The 24,022-nt window shown below is 46.5% G+C and overlaps 2 protein-coding genes across 2 annotated transcripts; one reads left to right on the top strand and one right to left on the bottom strand.

Annotated features, from left to right (window-relative positions):
* Nucleotides 1-1,229: 1,229 nt before the first annotated feature.
* spryd4 (SPRY domain containing 4) lies at nt 1,230-4,064 on the top strand (the record flags this gene model as incomplete). The annotated part of the gene is made up of 2 exons (XM_084436051.1): nt 1,230-1,359; nt 3,502-4,064. The coding sequence occupies 2 exons, from the start codon at nt 1,230-1,232 to the stop codon at nt 4,041-4,043; spliced, it is 672 nt and encodes a 223-aa protein (XP_084292177.1). The 3' UTR covers nt 4,044-4,064.
* Nucleotides 4,065-4,575: 511 nt separating this feature from the next.
* LOC311329703 (glutaminase kidney isoform, mitochondrial-like) lies at nt 4,576-23,620 on the bottom strand. Its single transcript, XM_084461600.1, has 18 exons — nt 23,385-23,620; nt 22,801-22,876; nt 19,877-19,998; nt 18,330-18,459; nt 18,132-18,211; nt 17,772-17,935; nt 13,806-13,864; nt 11,490-11,522; nt 11,316-11,374; nt 11,010-11,076; nt 10,843-10,893; nt 9,989-10,165; nt 9,718-9,849; nt 8,003-8,095; nt 7,596-7,657; nt 7,289-7,365; nt 7,048-7,111; nt 4,576-6,225 (listed from the first exon to the last, which is right to left on the bottom strand). The coding sequence occupies exons 1-18, from the start codon at nt 23,573-23,575 to the stop codon at nt 6,063-6,065; spliced, it is 1,800 nt and encodes a 599-aa protein (XP_084317726.1). The 5' UTR covers nt 23,576-23,620; the 3' UTR covers nt 4,576-6,062.
* Nucleotides 23,621-24,022: the final 402 nt, after the last annotated feature.

The following is a 24,022-nucleotide window of genomic DNA, read 5'->3' as shown; positions in this document are numbered from 1 at the left end:
TTTTCCTCAGCGTCTTTTTAGCCCTGATGTGCGTTTGTGTGTGTGTGCGTTCGTGTGTGTGTGCGCGCACGCGTGCGTGTGTGTGTGTGGCAGAGAGATGGCAGAGCAGAGTGTTAAGGGAGATGACCAATCGTGCTGACTGAATAAGTGGACTGCCGTGGTATTCCGTTACGAGCCAACTCAACTTCCCTTTCGTTATATCCGCCCATGCACAGACCCCGTGGACTCAATCATCAATCATGGACCCATATCAAAATGAAAACGCGTGAGAGAGAGAGCGCGCGCGCGCGAGAGAGAGAGAGAGAGAGAGAGAGAGAGAGAGAGAGAGAGAGAGAGAGGGAGAGCATAAGCAGTCACATTACCATGGATGCATAGCCCGGAGATGCCCAATCGAACTGAAACTGTCGACTCATTGGCAACTAGCCTATATAACACCAAGACGCTGAATTCGGTGTGTAGATTGTAATGTAACATGTAGCCTAACTCATCACTGGCGGTAGGCTATACGCACCAGCGTGGAAGACGCAGTGAGGAGTAATTATATGTGTTCATAAATAACCCAATACCCATATAGCCTCCATGCGACGCTGGTAGAAAATGAATCAAGTTAAGTAGCATTGGAGTCATTCAGGCTTTGGTAAGATAACAAAATCTTTCTATGTGGCATTAAAGATGCATGCATGCACATCTTACATACGTTGGGATCAGTTTCCATACCCTTGCTAAATGAAAGCGTTCCACTTGACACCAGTGTTGTTGCCCATAGGTCAAAACCAGTGTTTGACTTTCAAAGTGGAATACAGTCATTCTTTATCCAACATTGGTAGACATAGCTAGACTACACCATGCATAAAGATTGCACAATATAGTATCTACGATGGCGTGACCTAAAAGCCTAACATGTAACTCACCTGCAACTGCTCCAGAGGCCTCTGCAACAAATAACTCGTAACTGCAATCATTCACACTCATTTCCTTTATTACCACTTTCCAGGTGTGAAATGCCTGTCTAGTCAGCTCTAATGTAGGACCATGAACAGTGGACGATACACCAAACCAACCACATGGCTGGCTAACCGGCGCTCTCCACGGTGCTGATTTGGCAAAATCTCGGTAGTCTAATCCAACATGCTAATTTGGTCTCCCTACCTGTAGGTGGCGCCATTATGCAAGGATCCTAGTTTCGTGAAGACTGCTTGGGAGAAGGAAATACAAACATGTGAGGAAAGATGGCGGTGCCCCTGGGCTTGCTACGGGTCTGTCGCTTGGCAGGTCGAACTTGCAATCAGCCTTTCAGACAGACGCGAGAAACATTTTCGCCAGCACAAAGGTGGTACATCACTAGAGCGACTGGAAACCGTGAGTGGAATTGTATTACCGTAAACACATAACCAGTAGCCATAGTAGAGAGACTGGCTCATTGCTTGGCCTTTTCCTTCAGCTCATAGAAAGTAGCCCAAAGGTCAGCCAGAGGATTGCATTGTATTAATGACTCCTATCGTTGCCTGGCGCGCCCACATGTGTTTACACACATCTCGATTCGTTCGCATGTAGGTCTACGCTATTATTTATGTACCATTATTTAACGACATTAAGTCCGTTTCTTTTGCATTATTATGGTTACGTCACGTAAGATATGCACACCATGTGTAGTTTACCGTTACAATCAGCGGCAGGAATTGGGACAATTTATGATGCGGTTCATCTTCAAAGCCGTAGGCTAACCATAGCCCACTTGGTTACAATTTAGCCAGCTAACGCAACTGATTAGGACATTGTGGTATTGCTAGTTGATGGCACCGCATTGTCTCTTTAATCTGAAATGTGGATGCAGTCATCGTGGTTAGGACATTTAGGCATACATTTCCGACATTTCTTCTGTGTCTGCTAACTGTCTGCTGGGACATTCTGCATTGTAGGGATCTATTGCAAGCTTAGGGCTGTCCCCTGAAAGTCGACGAGTCGAATCAGTCGGCGACCCTTAAATATGGGGTAGGTACTAGGTAGTTTGACATCAACAAGGCCTCCGTTTGGTCATCTTTTTCAAAAGAACCCGCCCCTCCCTCCTGTCAATCATGATGTAGTCCCTCCCTCCAAACATGACTGGTAGGTGTGGCGAGATAGATACCCTGATTGGTCAATACATTCGGGCGCGGTGCATTCTTTGAATCCAAAATACAGAGGCAGCGGTAAACACAGAGATCCAAGTTTATTCTCAGAGCACTTTTGTTACCGATAGCTGAAAGGATATTATGCTCATTTTACCAAATAAAGCCAAAAGCAAACTACCTATCCCACCTTTAAAGGTACCCCGAGGAGTTTATTTTTGGTTACGAAACAGTCTAATTTGAATGTGGGTGAATCTACATTACCCACACTTGTTTATGTGTCCATTTTCGACAAATGTCATTTCTTGTATGTAGTTTATTTTTAGATTATTATTTCGTGGTCGGGTCGTCCAGAAGTTCCTTGGAATGACAAAACGATTTACTGCAGTAGCCTACGGCGCCGACAAGACTTAAGATAATTTAAATATGAGCGTTATATATTGTCAAAAGTAACATTACTAGTAAGACCTATGTAATTACCTCGTCAGTGGCGATCATTCCGTCTTCAAAACACCCGGCTCAGGTAGCTAAGGTTTACGACAGTGCGCGGGGAGGCTACTGGGAAATGTGGCCTTTTTGGGCGGAAAACCTACACTTCCCGAAACTCCTCGTAGGGCCTTTAAGTCGACTGAGATTCTTTAAGTTGAGCAGTCGTTTTTTACTCCACTGTCAAGATGCGCTGATGGGCTAAGACAATTCATTTGCCTTGTGATTTAAAAAGGACAGGCCAATCATTCGTTTTAGATCTAGGGCTATTACTGTAGCTATTTGTTGTGCAGTAAAATGAGACTTAAGACTGATAGCCTATAGCGGAGGGAAGGCAGGGAATCCTTCTCCCCTCCGTTGTGCGCCTAGTCTACTGTGCGCTAGCAATCACGTGCATTTCCCAAATGGAATATCACAACACAAAAATGCTTTCCTAGATCGATGATCTTGTATCTTGTGACTAAGATATCCGCTGGAAAAAAAAAAAAGTTCCGATAGAGAGATTGAGCCGCAAAAATGTTTCCATGTTGACTGCTGCCCAACGCAGAGCCTATTCGCGCACACTTTCAAATGCGCAGTTGAGGAGACTATATATCTTCAAATCGCCCAACAATGTAGGCTATGGGAAACACGGCATAAAACATGGGGGTATCTGAAGGAAGCTAGATGGACACTGTGGGCTAGATGATTCATGTTTAGCAAGAAAAACAAGCGTCTTTTGTGCTGCCTGCGAGTTTGAGTTAGTTTGACAGCTGTCCCGACTCCCGCGGTCTCCCCTCAGACTAACATTAGAAATATGGGGGGGGGTCGAATCTCTGGTTTGAATAGGCAATCTGATTCGACTCACGAAATTTAGAGTCATGGACAGGCCTAAAGTTGATGATGGCATAACTGTTATTCTTCCTAGACCTCCATTTCAAGCTGGACGAGAGGACCGCGCACAGTAGTCTGGACCTGTTCAAGAAAGACACGGGCGTCATCTACCGCATCCTGGGCCTGGACCCCAGCCGCGTCCAGCACACCCAGGAGCGCTTCCGCGAATGGGCCGTCGTGTTCGGGGACGGGCAGATCACCGGTGGACGCCACTACTGGGAGGTGACCGTTAAGAGGTCCCAGGAGTTTCGCGTGGGCGTGGCCGACACGCTGATGTCACGAGACGACTGCGTCGGCACCAACAGCTCCTCCTGGGTGTTCGGCTACGTCCAGCGCAAGTGGTTCGCCATGACGACCAACAAGATGGTGCCGGTGGCTGTGGTGGGGAAACCGGACCGCGTGGGCGTCCTGCTGGACTACGAAGCCGGCACGCTGGCGCTGGTGGACATCCGGAAACACCAGGTCATCCACACCATCAAGGCCCGGTTCAGGGGCCCGCTCTGCCCTGCCTTCGCTCTGTGGGACGGAGAGCTGCTCACTCACTCCGGCCTCGAGGAGCCCCAGAACTTGAAGTGAAGTGTCTCTGTTGTGACGTGGCTGGGATGGAGAGTGGGGTGTGGGGGTGTGTGTTGGTGGTGGGGGGGGGGGGGAGCTGGGATGGAGAGTGGGGTGTGGGGGGGTGTGTTGGTGGTGGGGGGGAGGAGCCAGGGATGAGGACGTGCATGGAGCTATGCAGCTGAACAACCCTTGAAAAGCAATGTTTGTCTTTCAAAGCTGAAGTGTTTTTTGGTCTGATTTTGAACAGGTGCAGAGAGTTGGTCCTCATAGGGCCTCAGGCAAACTCATCCCAAAAGCTGAGTTTTATATCATTACCTCATCTATCTTTGTACGGCGATATACTGATGCAGACAGTATGTATAGTTCTGTATGTTGGGAGATGAGGCTTGCTTTAATATGAAATGTATTTAAACTGTTTCTAAATTAAAACCATACTGTTTCATAAAATAAAACCATACTGTTTCATAAAATAAAACCATACTGTTTAATAAAATAAAACCAAATGATTCATATTTGATTTGAGTTTATTTACAGCAAAAATGGAACAAGTTTTAATTTAAGGAATTGAAGCTCACATCGAAAAGTGAACTTTAGGAAACAGTTTGTTTAACAGCAGCAAGTCGAAAACCAATAAAAATAACAAAGTCTTAAGAAAGCTTTTCCCTTCATCTTTGATTAAAATGTATCAAAACAGCGAAATAGACCACCTAAATGACTGGCTTCCCGATCGGATGCGAGACAATCTGCTCTCGACCTGCTGTACGATGACATGAAAAAATATATTCATACCAAATACAAGCTGCGATTCCTCAATCTTTGGCAATAATCATTAAATAATACAAACTTTATGTTGAGGTAGACCCATGTAAAAATAGTTTTTTTTTTTACTCTGATATATATTATATTTCTAACTTGTCCAAAGAAAATATCAATGTTGCCTCTGATCAATGAAAGCAATTCATTAAGTTTCATAAATAAATTAATTACAAACACTAGACACAAAGTATATATACATAAAATGTGCATCACAGTGGCATTTCAGTGTGCTAATATATACATTTGACTTCCCAGGGTGGGCTGTGGTTATCATGGCCAAACCCATGACAACAGCAGACCACTTGTCGCAGTCTCAATCTCCAAGTGTTGCTACTAAATCCCTGTCATGACTTTACTACCTCCACAACATGATAGCACTACATCCCTCAGTCATGACTTTACTACCTCCACAACATGATAGCACTACATCCCTCAGTCATGACTTTACTACCTCCACAACATGATAGAACTACATCCCTCAGTCATGACTTTACTACCTCCACAACATTATAGAACTACATCCCTCAGTCATGACTTTACTACCTCCACAACATGATAGCACTACATCCCTCAGTCATGACTTTACTACCTCCACAACATGATAGCACTCATTGCTTTCATGTGCAGCAAAGGGGCAGATGTGAAGCCCTTTTCTCTCATGATACCCCCTCGTGGGGAGGATTCCCAACAGTCACACAGTCAGTCACGCAGGTCCAGAACATGATGCTCTGTGTGTAACCTCATAACCAGTCTCCATACGAGACAATCGGAAAACACCGCCGACCAATCATCTGAGGATTTCTATATTTCGAGAACCACCGCTAAAACCAGCGCCTGCTGCTTTGGATTGGTTCAAACCTGAACAAACCTACGCCCTAAAGACTTTGGATTGGTTCAAACCTGAACAAACCTATGCCCTAAAGACTTTGGATTGGTTCAAACCTTAACAAACCTACGCCCTAAAGATTTTGAATTGGGTCTGCAATGCAGTTTTTTTTTTTTTTTATCTCTTGGATTGCTCCTGCCATGCCGTTTTTTTGTTATTTCCACCCAGTTTTAGCAACGAAAGCTGTGAGAATGACCTCATTCTCTAGTCAAGTGAAGTGTTTAGAGACTGACCTGTGGGTCTACCTCATGACAATCACTCATTCCCTCTTCATGCTTCTCAATGCATAATCCTTTATGTTTACAATAAAGCTGAAGGCATCTTTCTAACTGTTCTCAAACCACAACCTTCAGTGTGTCTAGCGTGAGCGGCTTGGCCTGATCGTCTGGGTCGGCCTGGGGGCCAGTGCAGGGGTACATGTGCTGGTACTCCTGCAGGATCGTCACCACCTCATCCCGGCCGAACTGCACCGCATCATCGATCGCGGTGTTTCCCCACCTATCAGAGCACAGAGGGGGAGACGAGGAAGTGAATGACTGTTAAGTGAATTCCGAGAATTTTCCTGATTTTTTAAAACGGCCTGATGATGTCAAGAGGCCCTACTTGGCATGCATTGTGATGCGTACAGTGATGCGTTGATTGGACAGTCTTGAGAAATGGTCTAAACAGCAAAACGAGCTGTTTTTGAACTAGGTTTTCAGTTCTGAATGTTTATTTTCACTCAGATTAGTGGATGAGACAATAAATGAGACACTAAACTATGACATCAAAAATGCATTTTTATTATTTCAAACTAAATTTACAGTCACTTCAATGACTAATTATGTCGGGCTCACACTACAGGATATTTAAAATCCTAACCAATTTCGAAATCGGGTTACATCACGCACATAAGGAGAATCTTAACAGATATTCTTCTTGCGCATCTCAAACAAGCACACACGGCAAGATTTGAAAATAACGGCTCATCACACACTACAGGATCTTATCGTGCCCGAGGGAGCAACGAACCACTGGTCTCGCCGTCTCACTTGTAAAGTCGGGACATACATAATCTTAAATATCAAACATGTTTGATATTATAGGGGCTGCCCCGATGGGTCTGCGAGCCGATCGGGAGGTATAAGATTGGATCTGTAAACCCCTCACATTACAAGATAATCTGGGCTGATCATCGGCCCCAACCAACGTTCCAGAACAGATTTCTCCTCCTATTGTCGGGAGGGGTGAATCGGGGATAAATCGGCCCAAAAATCCTGTAGTCTGAGCCCGGCTTTAGTGAATTCTCCTGAAAGACGTGCAGTAGTAGATGACACCTACCTGTCCTTGGCATTGGGGTTCACTTTACACGTCTCTGTTAAGAAGAGTACCACCTCTACATGACCTAAACAAAGGGTCAGATAAATCCACATTATTATAGGATTGAGTTTGTGAAGAAAGTTATCCCCTCAGTTTGTTCATATCATGAAATTAACGAGACATTTGACTAGCTTCTATACCCTGCTATACACATGCAATGTCATCAATGCTCTTATTACCATAAATTACCATATAAATCTACCTTCAGCTGCAGCGACGTGCAGCGCCGTGCGAGAGTCATAATCCATCTCCTCCATGTTGACGCCAGAGAGGGCAAACCTAGAGGGATGGATAGAGGACAGGGAGAGAGAGAAGGAGAGAGAGAGGGGAGAGTTCAGTAAAAGGCTAATTAAAATGCCAGATGGCTCAGCGTGTTTCCTGATTTAAAGGCGCTGTGAACAGCCCAAATGAACTGTCTGCCGTAGGCTGGACAAACAAAGGGAACAACATAGATATGAACAGTAGCCTCCTCCTTGACGTCAGCGTGTCTGAGAGTGACTGTACTGTACCTCCTCAGGGCAGAGACGTCTCCGCTGTAGGCCGCGAACATCAGGTTCACCACAGACTTGTTCTGATTGGACGAAAAGCAGCATCATGGGTAGTTAGGACAGAGGAACGCTACTGAGAATGGTGTAGCACGGTGGACAGTGTCGCACAGACAGGCCTATCTCGTTTTAGACTAGCTGTGGAGAAAGTCTGGTTGCAACCCATTATTATTCTGGGATAGGGGGAAAAAAATATTTCAACCAATCACAATCGTCTTGGGTTGGGGGGATTGAATCTGATTGGTGGCGAGAGAAATAGCCGGCGCCAATGAGAGGCTTATGCCAAAAACCTACATCCTGTGAGTCAGACTATAGTAGACGTGGCCAGTTCAAGGTGTCTGAGGATGAGGTAGCCGGTGCGTTCAGCTCACCCGGTCATCGTCGAACTGGCGCCGTGGATCCAGCTTCTTGGTGAAGTGTTTCAGGTTGTCGTAGTTGTGGAAGTTGAAGAGGGAAACCAGCTCCTGATCACGGGTCAGATAAACACACTATCAAACGACCGCTCTCAAACTAAACCTTCCAGGTCAGATAAACACTATCCAACGACCGCTCTCAAACGGAACCTTCCAGGTCAGATAAACACACTATCAAACGACCACTCTCAAACTAAACCTTCCAGGTCAGATAAACACTATCAAACGACCGCTCTCAAACGGAACCTTCCAGGTCAGATAAACACACTATCAAACGACCGCTCTCAAACCAAACCTTCCACTGTGCAGGGTTTCTGATATTTAAACCTTCCCAGTTCCCATGGGTACAGATGGGAAGGTTGGACCAAGGGTTCGACTGGGCATGCGAGCGAATGTGCATCATTTACAGTTTTGAAATTAGATTTACAGTGTTGTGTGTTGAAGTAGTAATTAGCCACGTCTAATTCACTAAATAAACCTTTTCCAAATTGAGTGAAATTCAGTTTGAATATTCATCTTTGGTTCATGTTGCACATGATGCCCCCCAGTGCTGGCGTATTTTCTCTGACTGAGAGATGGTCACTGGTGTCTGTATGTCTACTCTATAAAGCCTTGATCAAACAACAACCTTCTTTTATCTCATCTATGTGAAAATGGAAGCGTGGCCAGTTTCCAACGCGCTCTAGTCCAGCGACCGGCTGAGCCAGGAATGACCCTGATAAAACTGCTCTCAGCGTCAGAGCAGCTACTCATTCATCATTCTCCTGCATTGCAACATGACTTCCTGTAAATCTGAATACTCTTATACCTCTTAGAGGCTTTAGGAAATTGCTGCTTGCTAGCCGTCCATTGCCTGCCTGGAATTGTTTTAATTGATTTTGTCAGTTGATCTGTATAATTGTATTAGCAATGGTAGCTTAAATGTTTATTAATTATGTTTATTAAAAATGTTTAACTTTTTTAATTGATTTAGTTGTTCTAAAGTTGTTTTTGTTTGTTAATCTTTGTTGATTTGTAGTTGTTTTCATGCATATCTCGCCTCGCTGTAAATGAGGGTCAGCCCCGTTGCTTCTCTGAGAATCCTACTGTAAATAAAGGCTGAATGAAAAAGCTGTTTATGTAGAGTAGATGATTATATTCATAAAACCATTGTTGGAGTTAATAACCTACTACAGCTATATTCTATGTTACCTTTGACAATAGTCTGTCTGAATCTTGAAGTAGGAAACCTGGGTTGAGAATAGCTAATCTCTTGACATGGGTCAGATGAGCTGGCAACAACAGCTTTGCACAAAATAAACTCCTTCACGCGTCAGAGACCTGGCACAGTAGACAGACACACTGTTGTCACTAGACTGGTTTCCCTGGTCAGTCCAGTCCCTCGCTTGTCCTTTTCATGCTGCAGCCTCTTGTCATCTTGCTCTCGCTCGTCTCCAGGCATGGACGTGCCACAGCAAGACTGACCGACTGGACCGGACGCTCATGTTTGTGGATTAGATGAGCCAGAGAAAACAGAGCCCAGTTGTATCGGTAACGTTAAACAGCTGTCCAGTGGACGTGCTGGTGAGTCTAATTTTGACCCGACTGTTATGCGCTGGAGAAGCACTCTAATGTCCAACCAGACCTCAGGTACAGTAGTGGTAGTATAGATGAAAACCTGCTTGACTGCATACCTGACAGAAATGAATGCCTCGGACGCTGTTCCCCACTCGGTCTAACGGGGGAGACCAACACATCATTCCCATAACATTAGGAACCACCAGCAGCACTGCCCCCGACACACCGGACTTGGCAGGAAGACCCACCTGATAACACAAACAGACAAACAGAGAGACCAAAGGTTGAGTGTGATACTGCACTTACAGTAGTATTATTGAGCCAGTGTTGTCGTATGACTGGGGCATCATTAATAACCAGCCTCTGCCTGTATGTGTTGTGACTCACATGGAAGGCGAACTGTCCAGAGAAGTCGTACATCCCACAGGAGTGCATGAGGCTCAGGGTGTTCCGGACGGCCTCGGCGCTCAGCACGCGGTCGCCTGTGATTGGACAGATCCCCCCGTTGGCCAGGGTGGCAGCCATGACGCTGCCCGACTCACACGTCACCTCGATGGAGCACAGCTGGATGGGGAGAGAAGGATGTGACGCCTCTGCCGCAGTACGCACGGCTAAGGGCGCAGTACGCACGGCTACGGGCACAGTACACACGGCTAAGGGCGCAGTACGCACGGCTAAGGGCACAGTACGCACGGCTAAGGGCACAGTACACACGGCTAAGGGCACAGTACGCACGGCTAAGGACGCTTTCACACCTAAAGGTCTGGACCAAGGTCCGAACCACAATCCTGTTTGGCGCTTTCACATTTGTTCTTTTTTATTGATTAGTTCCATAACTTTTGCTTTCACACCAGCGGACCAAAAGGATTTTTGGTGGCAGACCTACATTATGTCGTCATCGCTTGCATGGGGGTGTGTCTCCCTATACTTGACACTGATTGGTTTGTGGATGCACGCGCGTCTGTTTGATCCGAAAGTGCGAACCTTTGATTTCACATTAGGCAGCAGCGAACCTTGGTTCGAGCCGAGACCACCTCTTGAGGTCGGACCAAAGACCGAGTGTTTGATCTGCGCACCATGGTCCAGGAGGTTTCACACCTGTCAATTTGGTTCGGATCAAACTGGAAAGTCGGAAAGTCCGGACTAAACAATGTAGGTGTGAAAGGGTCCTAAGAGTTTTGACGTGTTTGTAAAGGTGAAAACATGTCCTTCCTAAAGGGAAGTGAAGCCACAGGCCTCACCTGGAAGTAGAAGTCAAGGGCGTCGATCATGTCTGCGTTGTCAGGAAAGCACTGGGGGCGCAGGGAGAGAAGGACACAGTCACACACATGAACATCGCAGAACAACCAACGCTACCGTTCTTAATAGCAGCGTGTGTTACACCGACTCAACCCAAACACTCACTCACCTTTTTCTCCTTGAGGTAATAACCTATCGCAAAATTTCGGTCACCGGTCTCCTTCTCTGACTGAAATCTGTGAAGGAAAGACAATATCAAGTTCAAAATCTGTTTAAGGTCTGGTTATTAGCCATGTATATGGTTCACACATGTTAGGAATTTGACTAGGGTTAAGGCATACGCTGTTGCAGACGACATAGGACAGTGCAAATGCAATACAAAAAATGCAAATACAAAAAACAATAACAATAATAAGCTGAATATCACACCATGAAATGTAGTATGATGTACAGTGTGACAGACAATGACACTCACGTCGCATTGCTGAAGCCCACATACTCAGAACCAGCCATCCTTTTCAAGAATTCCATTATCTACAAAGGACAGATGTCAGAAACACATTATATTTAATGCAAATTATATTTAATAATCGATCCATACAGAAAAGTTGAACAGAGCCAAAACTCTGAAATCTTCAGAGGTACTCACATAGTCGAATTTCTCTGCCTTATTTGCACCCGGCTGTAAAAAAATAAAAAGATAAAAATGATTTAGTTCTTATCAATTCCTTCCATGCTTGACAGAACCAAGTATGCTGCGGCCAGTGGAGCTGCTCAGCCTCTGTAGGGGGCAGTGTTGAGGTGTTTTAGGCGAGGGGGCAGTGTTGAGGTGTTTTAGGCGAGGCGTGAGTCAGTGTGTGAGTGTGTGAGTCTTGTCTGTTCATGTGGTGGTTATGTGAAGACTGCGATGTGGGATTCCAACTCCTGGCAGATTATTGCCCTGCTTGAATTGCAGGGTCCAGTGAAAGGTTATCGCCAAGTCGTTAAGTCACCAAAAAGGGCAGGTCCTGTGCTGGGTGTCTCTGCCCCCAAAGGCCAAATATAAACTTACAGTAAATGTTACCCCGAGCTGTTGACTCGACGCTCTGTCAGTGATCTAAGACTCAGGATTAAATGGCCTGTGGCCAGTTAAATAAGGTGAATAATGAATACTAAACAGTACATAGTCCAGTTCTTTCCACTTGTCTGCTGTGGATTTTCAAATAGGCAAATGCTCCACTCAATTGATCTGAGGGGATATAAAGTGTTTTGTCTGCTATCCTCGCACATCATGTTCTATCACGCTAAAAATAACTATCTGCCATCTCTGTCTGTTCTCCTAAGTGACATGATCACTGTCAATGATTGACACAACACACACACGCCTCAGCACATAAACACACACACCTCAGCACACGCACACACGCAAACACTTCCCGCAAACACGCCTTCTCCTAAGTGACACGATCGTCGTCAATGATTACACGCGCCGAGCCCCCGCACACATGCCTCAGCTCATAAACACATACGGACGCTCGCCGCACACACGCCTTCTCCTCCCCGTCCTCGCATTGGACGAACTGAGAGACACGCCCCTGCTATCTCTCCTCTCCCACCGAGCGAGACGCGGGGATAAGAGATATCTCCACCCGGTCAGCTGCTAAGACAGGCAGCCAGCAAGCAGAAAACACCAGAGAAACGCCATAAACATCCATATCGGCCCGCTAACGTCTGTATCAGCCTGGCCCCTAGCTGCCCCTTCCTCACGCTCTGGGTGTTGGACTACGTCCAACCCTGGCTGATAAGGGCAGCCGAGGGGAAATCCGCTGGTGATAAGATAGCGCCGATCCAGGTCACACTGCATTGGGCAGTGTGTCCATTGGCTGAGTGTATGAGGTCGGGTGAGAGAGATTAGCGTCCGCGGTCGCATCAACGACACACTCTTGACTTGGTACATGAGATTAAAAGAGAATATTAATTTGGTTTCCGGCACTTGTGTGCAGAGAATAGAATAGAAAGTTTATTTGCCATGTGTAACAAGTACAGGTCAGGTACAGGTATGTACACTGGAATTCTTGTCATCGCTTGTCCTTACAATATCTTATCAGTACTAATCAGTTCCTCATTCCAGTCCTGGATACTCAGCTAGACATTTAACGGTTCCCAAACTGGTAATTTACTATCCGTGGTCTAGTGGTCTATCGGTATCATCCTCATCTACTTATCCCATCCGATCATGGATGACTGTGTCTGTGTCCATGATATAGGCAGTGCAATTAAATAACATTTAAGTATACAGTTGTGCAGAGTCAATTGTTGTCGATTGTATAAGCAAGAGTAAATTGCTATTGTTAGGCAAGAGACGCAAATCTAATCATCATCTATGTCGGCTGCTTTTGCTTCTACAGCTGTGCATGTGTGCAAATGAAAAGGTGCTTTAGTTATTAGCGCTGCAGGGTTTTACTAGCCTGGTGAGACCATCCTGATCTAGCGAGCTCACATTCTGTTTCTCTCCTCTGCTCAGTCTGGCCTCCCCCCTGTCTAGAACCATTATTGTGGGTGGTAGGACTTAACTCCTTCAACCAATCAGCATTTTTTTTTTTTTTTTTTTCAAATCCAGTCCTAAGAACGGCAATTACGTCTTTTCCTCCGGGAAACTCAGTGCGTATGGCCAACTTTTGTTCTTGTTTAATCGTTGTTATTGAGTCTATTTCTGCAATACTGCCCTTACGGCTGTGTTTATTCTACTGACGTTAATATTACTGCTCGTTGCTTCCAATCAGGGGCTTCGTTCTCCTGGGGGGAAGAACAGCAGTCAGAACACGGATCCCTGATTGGCCCGGTCAAAACTTAATTGGAGAATAATCGTTGGAGATAGGGGGGAATTCCAGACTGATCTGCGGAGGCAAACTGAAAGTGAGCTTGTGAGGTCGGGATGGGGTCACGAGGCTAGGGTTCTACAAGTGACACTAGAACACCCTCTTACCTTCAGCAGGGAGCTGATGACTATGGCTCCAGCGTTCACCATGGGGTTGTGTGGCTTATCTGTGGAAGGAACCGAAACATGTCACTAGTGTAGTGAACTCCACAGTCAGAGCAATAAACTATCACTCCTATCACGTGCATGAAACCCTAACGTTATGAATCCCATCTTCCGTTATTACTCTGACCAATGCTGTCGCGGGTCATTTAAAGATTCTAGGTCACAGAGACTGTGAGACACAAACCAGATGCTTTGGATGGTAATGAACGATGTATATGTTATTCAGTCCAGCGTGTTTCCCGGGAGGGGAGATATATACTCTGTAATCATGTACTACTTCTGGATGGGAGCCCAGTTGAAGTTGAACTCAGCAATGTGTAAACATGGCCTAATATGACCATATCTGAGGAGCAGGATGTACCTCTCCTCCCAACGCCAATAAACTAGACCTTGTGGATCACATGTTCTGATGTACGTCTTTACCTATAAAAAACCAATGGCTCCTTTCTACTGTAGAATGTTACAGGCTTACCCCCTCCAGTATGTGTTAATCTGAGCACCCAGAAGTGAAAAAACCTTGATGTTCGTGGACACCAATGAAAAAACTCTTGGGGGCGAATTCACTAAAGGATTGCGCAGCTTTTCCTGACGCAAAGCCTGTGCAAATAAGTCAAAAATTATGTTTGCTATTCACAAAGCCCTCGCAAAGGGTGAAATACGGTGTTAACTGCGTTGCGTTCGTCATTGCGTTTCTCTGCGCCGGTGTTATTAGCTCATATTTAAATTAGGTAATATGGGCGGAGAATGTTCCCCTTTCTATGCAAATGAACATTATTGCAAAACCCGCCCAATTCACAAAGATCGGCGCAAATTGCCTCACGCAGTTAAAGTGAAATTAATTGCGTTTTCAGAGACGTGGTGGTATTTAAGCGCAAGGGGTGTCATGGCCAGCCTTTCCACTGATCATGGCAGCAGTGATTGTTGCGAGAAGAATTCGGCATCGCAATGCCAGGCATGTTGTTCGTGAGAGAATATTTAGAAGAAGGTCACTTTTTGATTTAACACTAGAACCACCGCGGTAGCTGTTTGGACACCAGAGAGCGCAGCTCTTCAGCCAACTGGAGGATGCGTCTGGGGAGGCTCAGTTGACTATGCGTCTCTCCACCCGTCCCCAGCGAGTCCAAGCTCCCCCAATGAATAATACTTATTTATAATAGCCTACATAGCACGAAACTGTGCGTATAATAGTCTATACGCGAAACTGCGCATTCCCTATAGCTGTTCATTGAACGGCTGGGGGCCGATATAGGTATAAATAAATAAAAACATAGCCTACACAATATTTTTTTTATTTGAATGGTCTTGAAAATATTTTGCTTTTGTATCATAGGTGACGGCAGGTATCATCTTCAGCCATGGATGATGACTCCCGTGCGTAATCCTTCCAACGTTGTAGAGGCGGCGTACAACTGGGCTCACATCAGGATGCGCGTTGTGATTGAGTGCACATTTGGAATCCTGAAAAGCCGTTTAGATGCCTAGATCGTACCGCCGGGGCAATGTTATACACTCCCCCAAAAGTATGCCAGATCATCGTGCTGCAACTTGCATAACATAAAATGACAATTTTTCCTTTGTTCGTCTTTTCAAATCATTCCACCTCCGTTTGCAGTCTTCCGCGTTTACACACACAAATGGCACTGACTGATTGGGAAATTAAACCCCAAATATGATTTTTTGCTGCAGTCGTGATATTTTTTGCGGAAAGCTGTGTTTTTGAACCTCGTCCGTGAGGCCTTCAAGTTCGCTGTCTGAAAATCGTATCTTTCTTTTTCTGTCTGCCATCGTCCAATGATATGCATACGAGTTGTTTGCGCTGTATGCGCAGTATTTATAGTCATTTCCTATATCAGCAGCAAATTGCACTCAGCCGCAAACACCGAATGGGCGTGTTTGCGCTGGGATATTATTAGCGCAATGTCTTTAGTGAATAGGTTTTTAAAACGGAGCACATAGCTGGCGCAACTGACGCGCAATGTAATGGTGCAATTAGCGGGCGCAATTTGCTTTAGTGAATTCGCCCCTTGGATTTTATGCACATGAGGATGATTGGCTCATGCAGAGAGTGGGTTGTGCGGAGAGGCCTCTGATTGGTCACTGACCTCAGCTTTCCACTTTTCTAAAGACTCCTGCATTAGAGTGAGCTGTAGACATATTTGGTATTGAGTGTGATTTAGGCTACTTGGACTTTCTTCCACGTTAACTCACTTCACACAGAGTTGGGTATAGGGCTGGGTATCGATTCAAATTTCAAGAATCGATTCGATTCCGATTCACCAGGTTCAGAATCGATTATCACAATTCGATTCGATTCAATATCGATTTGGTTAGTGTTACTAAAACCTGTTTGTTTTTTTTAGCTGTAACCTTAATTACATGACTGGAAAGTTATGCAACACATCAATACTAGGGCTGGGTATCGATACTGATTTCCAAAATGAATGATTCATTGAATGAATGAATTAACTATTCATTCTTTCATTTATTCATTCATTCATTAAATAAAAGATCGATTTTGGGATTCATGAATCGATTCAGAATCGATGAATCGATTTTTAAAACCCAGCCCTAGTTGAGTAGTTACAGTTTTCTTCTTTAATAGGATGGATACGTTTTTCCCTTAGTCCCGACTATACGCTCCCAATGTTATGTTAAAAAGCAGCGGGATTTGAAAGGCGCTGGCTCTGCCCTTATGCCCATGTTTTGTTTTCATTCCAGACTAGTGTTGAGTAAACCCCTGAGCGTGAGTACACAGTGTGACCTGCGTGTTTTCCGGCTGAACCAGTCTAGGACCGTCAGGTGGAAGGAGGGTTGAGAAGATAAGAAGTCTAAATCTAATCTCATGTCCTGTTCCTGCTCTATCTTCGCTCCATTCAGAGAGAATCAGTCAGTTATTGATCAATGAGCTGGCACTGCCACTGTTTCCCAATCAACCGAGGGGTAAAAAGATGAATTTCTCTAATATTACACAACTGACTGAAACTTAGTTGAACCTGTACAACTTCACAATCTACAGGAAGTTGACTCATGATGTTAAGTAAGTAGGAAGTGAGTAATAGGCATCACTGGTGAGTGTGACTTCCAGAAGAATCCAGTTGGCACAACACATTATTAATATAGAGTGAGCCATTCATCTTCGTAGCAAGTCAAACATTTTCCAAGGGTTAACCAATGAGTCTAAGACTGGGGCCTATTCGATGAGCCCAGCCCAGCCCAGCCCAGCCCAGCCCAGCCCAACCCAGCCCAGCCCAGACCAGACCAGACCAGACCAGACCAGACCAGACCAGACCAGACCAACCCAGACCAGACCAGACCAGACCAGACCAGACCAGACCAACCCAGCCCAGCCCAGCCCAGCCCAACCCAGCCCAGACCAGACCAGACCAGACCAGACCAACCCATCCCATCCCATCCCAGACCAGACCAGACCAGACCAGACCAGACCAGACCAGACCAGACCAACCCAGCCCAGCCCAGCCCAGACCAGATTAGACCAGACCAGCCAAAACCAGATTAGACCACCCCAGCCCAGCCCAGCCCAGACCAGATTAGACCAGCCCAGCCCAGCCCAGCCCAGCCCAGCCCAGCCCAGCCCAACCCAGCCCAGCCTAGCCCAGTCCAGTCCAGTCCAGACCAGCCCAGCCCAGACCAGACCAGACCAGACCAGACCAGACCAGACCAGACCAACCCAGCCCAGCCCAGCCCAGCCCAGCCCAGCCCAGCCCAGCCCAGCCTAGACCAGATTAGACCAGACCAGCCCAAAACCAGATTAGACCAGACCAGCCAAAACCAGATTAGACCAGCCCAGCCCAGCCCAGCCCAGCCCAGCCCAGCCTAGCCCAGTCCAGTCCAGTCCAGTCCAGACCAGACCAGCCCAGCCCAGCCCAGACCAGTCCTGGCATGTCTCACCTTCCTCGTCCAGCGACAGCTTGTTGAACTTGAGGCCGCTGGGTTCCTTGCCCACGTAGCGGTGCACGTGCTCGGTGCCCACCTCGTGCACGGCCACGGCGTACTCCAGGGGCTTGACACACGACTGCAGACAGAACGGAACCTTGGTGTCGCCCACGGAATGTCTTCAGGACACAGAGTAGGGGGAGGTGAGAGGGTAAATATAGAAAGTACTGTAGGGTGATACGCACACACACACACACACACACACACACACACACACACACACACACACACACACACATACACTTACAGAAAAACACACACGCACGCACACACACACACACAAAAACACACACACACACACTCGTCCGATCTTACCTCTGTCCATCAGTAGTGCATAGAGAGACCCCCCACAGATCAGCACTGAACTTGGCCAGCTGGGGAATGTAATCTGCTACCTGCAGGAAGACGACACAGTCAGTGGAACAGAGAGCCTGAGGGGGCGTAGCGGTGTCACGACGCTGTACGGACGTCCGTGTCTGAGGAGAGTGCAAGAGCGTTTGGTCGGTCACTCACCTGACCCCCGTCCTGCTGCTGGGCGCTGTGGTACAGCTGGTTAATGTGAGAAACAAAATCCTCGAAATCTGGGATGATGAACTTCTTTCTGAAGGCCTGCGTCAACAGGGTGATGTTATTCCCCACGCACCTGGAACACACACACACACACACAGATATCAGACCGGCACATTAATAGATGACATATAAACAGAGACACGGTAGTCTACGGTACCTTGCAGTTGATTTATGACCCCACCGCCTATTAAAGATTACGTAAGTAATCCCACGATGAAATCAGATTGTGTCAAACTGGCCGACAACAACAACAACAACAACAACACAATTAAACTCCCCCAACAGCCAGCCTAAGCGATTTCAATTTTGTAAACACGCCCGCCTTCATCATTAGATTAACATTCGCTATGTTTAGTAAGCCCTGCTGTGATCTCAGAGAATGGCATTCACATTCTGTCATAGCCGAGCCGAGCTGAAATGTCCTTCACACAGCCCTCTCTAATGCAGCACTCTCACTGGGGAGGGTAATGGAGGGATTCCATAATTCATACAAAACCAGGTTTCTAGAAACCCATTTAGACTGGCCACTGGTATTTTCTCAGAGTGAGAGAGAGAGAGAGAGAGGGGCGACAATATCGCAGTCTCGGTCCGAGCTAAAGACAGCGGGGAGAGAGAGAGAGACTTGTTGTTCTTTGTAACCGAGCTCGCTCAAATCCGAGGGGGGGGGGGCGACGATGACTCTGTGACCCCGCCACTGTTGACAGGCTGGCGCACGAACCAGCGCTGCGCTCATCCAGTTAGCTTCGCCACTTAGGAAGTTAATGCTGTTTGGACAGCGGCCTGGACACCCCCAAAGACCGCTGCTAAGTTGAGCCCTCTGATACAACTGTCCCCGTCTGGAGACCAACTCCCTTTTATTAGCCCCCTCCAAGACTTAAGCCCTGCACAGATGTCATACTCTGTGTGCCAACAACTCCAGAACTCACTAACACTGTTAACATGCCTGTGTGTGCTTACAGTACGTGTGTGTGTGTGTGTGTGTACATTGTATGTGTGCGTGTGTGTGACTGTGTTGCGCTAAGGTTGCAGACAGCTGTCAGCCATAAAACTATGACGCTGTAATTCTATGTTTGACTTGCATTAACCTCAGCACAGACATCGTTGTGTGCGCCTGCAATAAAGCACGCAGCGCGGTTAACCTTCTGTGATCTGTACATCCATCTACGCTTCTGGCGCTCTCCAGAAACTTCTAGAATGTTCCCTGTCTCCATTCCTGTGTCCATGTACGAGCGTCTTACATGGGTCTGAGATGGCTTTAGAGGATGATGCAAAGCTGATCAAGAGGAAGTTCCTCTGTGTTTACAAAAGAATATCAATGCGTGTGTGTGTGTGTGTGTGTGTGTGTGTGTGTGTGTGTGTGTGTGTGCATGTGTGTGAGAGGGAGAGAGAGGGACAAAGAAGCGATAAATCAGGACTGCATCCTGGGGAACAAACGGCGGCCTAGCGGATCCCGGTCAGTCACGCCAAGCAGGAAACGGAGCGCTGCTTACTTCCTGAACAGCCCCTGGTTCATCATGACTGGGCCGTTGAAATCCCGCGTGGACTGGCGCAGCTGAGCCATGCAGTGACGCAGCCGGGGATCGGACGTCAACAAACCCGTGTTCTTCAACGCCTGCAGGCCGGGAGGGGGGAGGAGGGGGGGAGGAGAGGGAAATGCTTTGTTGATTTGATGCAAAATAGGACTATGGATCAAACACAGAGCACAGTATCTACGATGAGGACATTGGCAGGTCATCATACACAGTTCACTGTCTGTCAGTAGCACTGTCTGTTAGTAGTACTGTCTGTTAGTAGTACTGTCTGTTAGTAGTACTGTCTGTTAGTAGTACTGTCTGTTAGTAGTAGTGCCTCTCAGTAGCAGTGTCTGTCAATATCAGTCAGTCAGTCAGTAGCAGTGTCTGTCAGTAGGTCCCTTGGGGAGGGTCGCTCCTAGACAGGATATCAGAATCCATATCCTATTTCTGGGCCCTTGTGTGCCGAGCTTGCAGACTTGCGTCATGGGAGAGGCTCCTCGTTATCAGCTGTGCCGACTAGCAGCTCCGTAGCTCGCTCTGTCAGCCGGTCGCTCTGTCAGTCGGTTGCTCTGTCAGTCGGTCGCTCCACTAGAATCGGGTCTGGCCACACGTGCGCGCTTGCACGTGCGCGTGTACCGTGCGTGGTCGTAGCTATCACGCTTGTTTGTCTGTGCAGTTATTGGCCGAGCACACGGCCCGTCTCAGGAGGACAGCAGCACAACTGGTTTTACTCCTATGTCAGTGTGTCCCAGCTGTCCGACCGGGCTAGACGCACATGTTCTTCACTGTAGAAGCCGGCCTTCACAGCAAAGACTTAACAGGAAAACATGTAATCAATGCAGGATCCTATTTCTCCTCTTTCGCCTTATCCTGCGCGCTTTTGCAAGTTGCAAACGACTTTGTCCTATCAATCGAAACAGTTGGACTAGTCCTATTATGTACTTTTGTTCTTCAAACAATCTTCGGTTGTTTAAATGCACACTTTTTTGAATCTGATCAAAGCCTAACCGACTGATTATTGATTTGTTTACATGGAACAGCTGTGTGACACTCACAGAGGCTGGAGTGAGTGAGTTACTAAGGTTACTATATGAACACAAGTGGTCAGCTGGACACATTTGGAGACGCATGACAGACACAGGTGTAAACGGCGATGTGTCTCGCTGTCCACTTGATCTGATCACCCAAAATGCATTTTCAAGTCTAAACCGGGTCTCTGTGTCATATACTGTATTGTATAGATTGTATTTCAAGATTCTTTTTATTCGTCACATGTAATGTACGATGTACATTCACAGTGAAATGTTGCTGCCGGCTCCAAGATTATGCTACAAACTCTAAGACTCAATTTCCAAATGACAAATTAACAAGTTAAAAATGAACAACTTACAAAAATTACAATTTTGCAAATTAACACAAATTACACAATAAGTACCCTTTCTATAAGTATAAAATTAGCTGAGATGGGCTAGATAAGGGTCTGGATGGGTTATATACTGTACATGCTATATATGGGTATGAATAGATAAATAACAGGGTGAGTTATGTACATGCTATAGATATAATACAGTAAATACATTTCTTGTGTAATTGGTCAATTGTGTAATGTAATTAGCCTATCTGTAACTTTTGAGCACATCACGGAACCGGCAGCAACATCTCACTGTGATTGTACACCGTACGTATGCATGTGACCAATACAGATCTGAATCTGAATCTACATGATGTGCCTCAGTGGAATGTGCAGACTTTTCTCTCTTGAGTCATGCGTTTGTTTTAGCTGCGTTGTGTGACTAACCACCGACAGGGATCTCTGGACCACCGTCATTTCCGTTACCGTTGCCAGCTCTCATCACCGAGGACGACATAAAGGGTCCTACGGCCACCGGCGTTTGGCTCGGCAGGCTTCGGCGCTCCCTATGAGGTCATGATACGATGTCTGAGATGCGACGGTCACAGGACGTCCCCGGAGGTTTGGCTCACAGAGGGGCGAGCGCCACATCATGTGAGCCGCGGTCAAGCGGGGCATGACTGGTCACCGTTTTTGTTTTCCAGTGGCCTTTCCAATGGCCTGTCAAATATTGCGCCGTGCACAAACGCCTCCCATTCTTTTAATAGACCTCTGCACCGCTCCCGTGAGCATGCACACGGAGGAGGCCGCGCGATCCTCTGAAGGTGTGAGTTAGCGTGTAAAAGCAGCGAGAGTGAACTCACAGTCTCTTCAGATCTGAACACTGAGGTCAGTGGGAGTTTGTTTGAGCCTGTTGATTTTCCTGCGGCCGAGCCTTCCTCGTGAACTGACCCATTATTCATGCGAGCGAGTGGAAAAGGCATACCAGCATACCAGAGGCCGACATGCCCCAAACACGTCACGTGAGGGAGTCACGTTCTCAAGGTTGTGTTTGGACTTGAAAAGAGGCGCCGGTCTCTTAACAGTCTGTGGCTCTGGTCTCGGCTGCCATCCACCACTAGAGCACGGGCCTACGCCTGAATGACTGTGGATAATCATTGCCCAACAATCCCTGTGTGGACTAGCAAGGGCTGAAATACACAATCATAAGGGCGGCTGCTCCTACTGTGACCATGTTGGCTCTCGGTCCAACAAGTATGTATGTAAGGTCTTTCCTCCACACTATAAGACTTGCGGCTCTCCTTAGGCTACAGTAGCTGGTGATGAATTCCGGTCTCATCTCCTCTTACAGCCCTCAAAATTTAGCTCAGTCAAAGGTCCTTTTAGGAATCTGTTGTGGCGCAGTATGTTGTTTTGAACATTCAGGTACTTTGCGGAAAGTCAACCAATTGCCGTTGTCGACAGTTATCACTGGGAAGGTGTTCCAGAAAAGTCTAAAGAGGGTGGTTTGTCTTCTTAGCTAGTGTGGGGGGTGTAACAGGTGACTTACAGAGATGAACTGGGAGACAGAGATCATCTCTTTGCCCTCAGTGATGGCGTAGAAGAGGAGGTCTTCTAACCTGCTCCTGGAAAAACAAACAGCATGCGTTACAGCGCTGTGATACATGACTTCTACTGTACCATCACTCACCATCAGAATGTGTAGACAGTAGGGACACTATGGCAGATTACATGTTTCCTGTGTCAACATTTTGGCTGACAGCATCAGGGTTATTGGGGTGTGGATGTACATATCAACTTTAAGCTGATGGTCTGTTTGTCAAGAATCAGCTTCACACTTTTTCAAATTCTCTTATTGGGTGGTAGAGTATAAGGGCCTGTTCAGTTTTGGTAGCCTATAGAATGGAGATGGGCATCTATCCACCCATGTAGCATACTGTAGCCTACATCTTCTATACTATCTTCACACTTTAATATGATTTAATAAGCTCAGCCTTTTGATTAATAGTTAATATGCCAAGTACTATTATTGGTGTAGGCATACTTCCATATATAAAATGAGAAGCGACCATATGGTTAGGGTTTAGGTAAGGTAAGTTAGGTAACCATGGTTAGGTAAACCTTTAGGCTTACCTGTATTCTGCATTATCCATGTCCATCGCGGCTTGATGATGTTGAATGTGTGATGCTGCGTTCATACAAAACAGCTGAGCAGGTTGGGTCCTTAAGACATTGTCACCACCAACTCGCGATGAATTAATAGCATTTTTAAGTAGTTGTAAAACTCCCGAATTAGTAGTCCTTAGACGTTTCAGACAGTGCATTATGAAAAGTATAACTGCAACCGCAAATAATTCACGTTAAATAAATGTAAAGTTCGATTGAAAACTTGCGCGAAGTCGGTGACCAAAGCGTCGCTCCTCAGAGACGTGTGTAACGCACGCGGGCTCTGGTGAGATGCAGTATATGTCTGTCTGTCTGTGGGGGAGGGGCTGGAACAGCAGAAGTTGTGACAAATAGAATGGGCCAGTGACCAATGACAGAGGAAGCCTGCTCGCAAAGTTCCCAAAGTTCCGGCAAGTCAGCTTTCACTTTGAATTTACTATCGGTATCAGTAACTGCCTCTCTCGAGGCACTCTATGTACTGGCGGACGTGTCGTGCGACACTTTTCAAGCTTTCGATTTACTGCACTCAACTGAAAAGTGTTTTGTTAGTGCTTTGCTAATTCATTTTCTCACAAAAAGGCCACAATATAGAACAGAGACAACAG

This window comes from Borostomias antarcticus (assembly GCF_949987555.1).
Source record: "Borostomias antarcticus genome assembly, chromosome: 3".
NCBI lineage: Eukaryota > Metazoa > Chordata > Actinopteri > Stomiiformes > Stomiidae > Borostomias > Borostomias antarcticus.
This window is presented reverse-complemented; position numbering and strand designations above follow the sequence as displayed.

Excerpts from the sequence above, each read along its gene's own strand:
- LOC311329703 (XM_084461600.1), bottom strand. The coding sequence starts at position 23,575 with ATGCACTGTCTGAAACGTCTAAGGACTACTAATTCGGGAGTTTTACAA. Across the intron at positions 17,936-18,131 it reads TGCACTACTGATGGACAGAG|ACATTCCGTGGGCGACACCA; the intron begins GTAAGATCGGAC and ends TGTGTCCTGAAG. Across the intron at positions 7,366-7,595 it reads GACGTCTCTGCCCTGAGGAG|GTTTGCCCTCTCTGGCGTCA; the intron begins GTACAGTACAGT and ends CCATCCCTCTAG.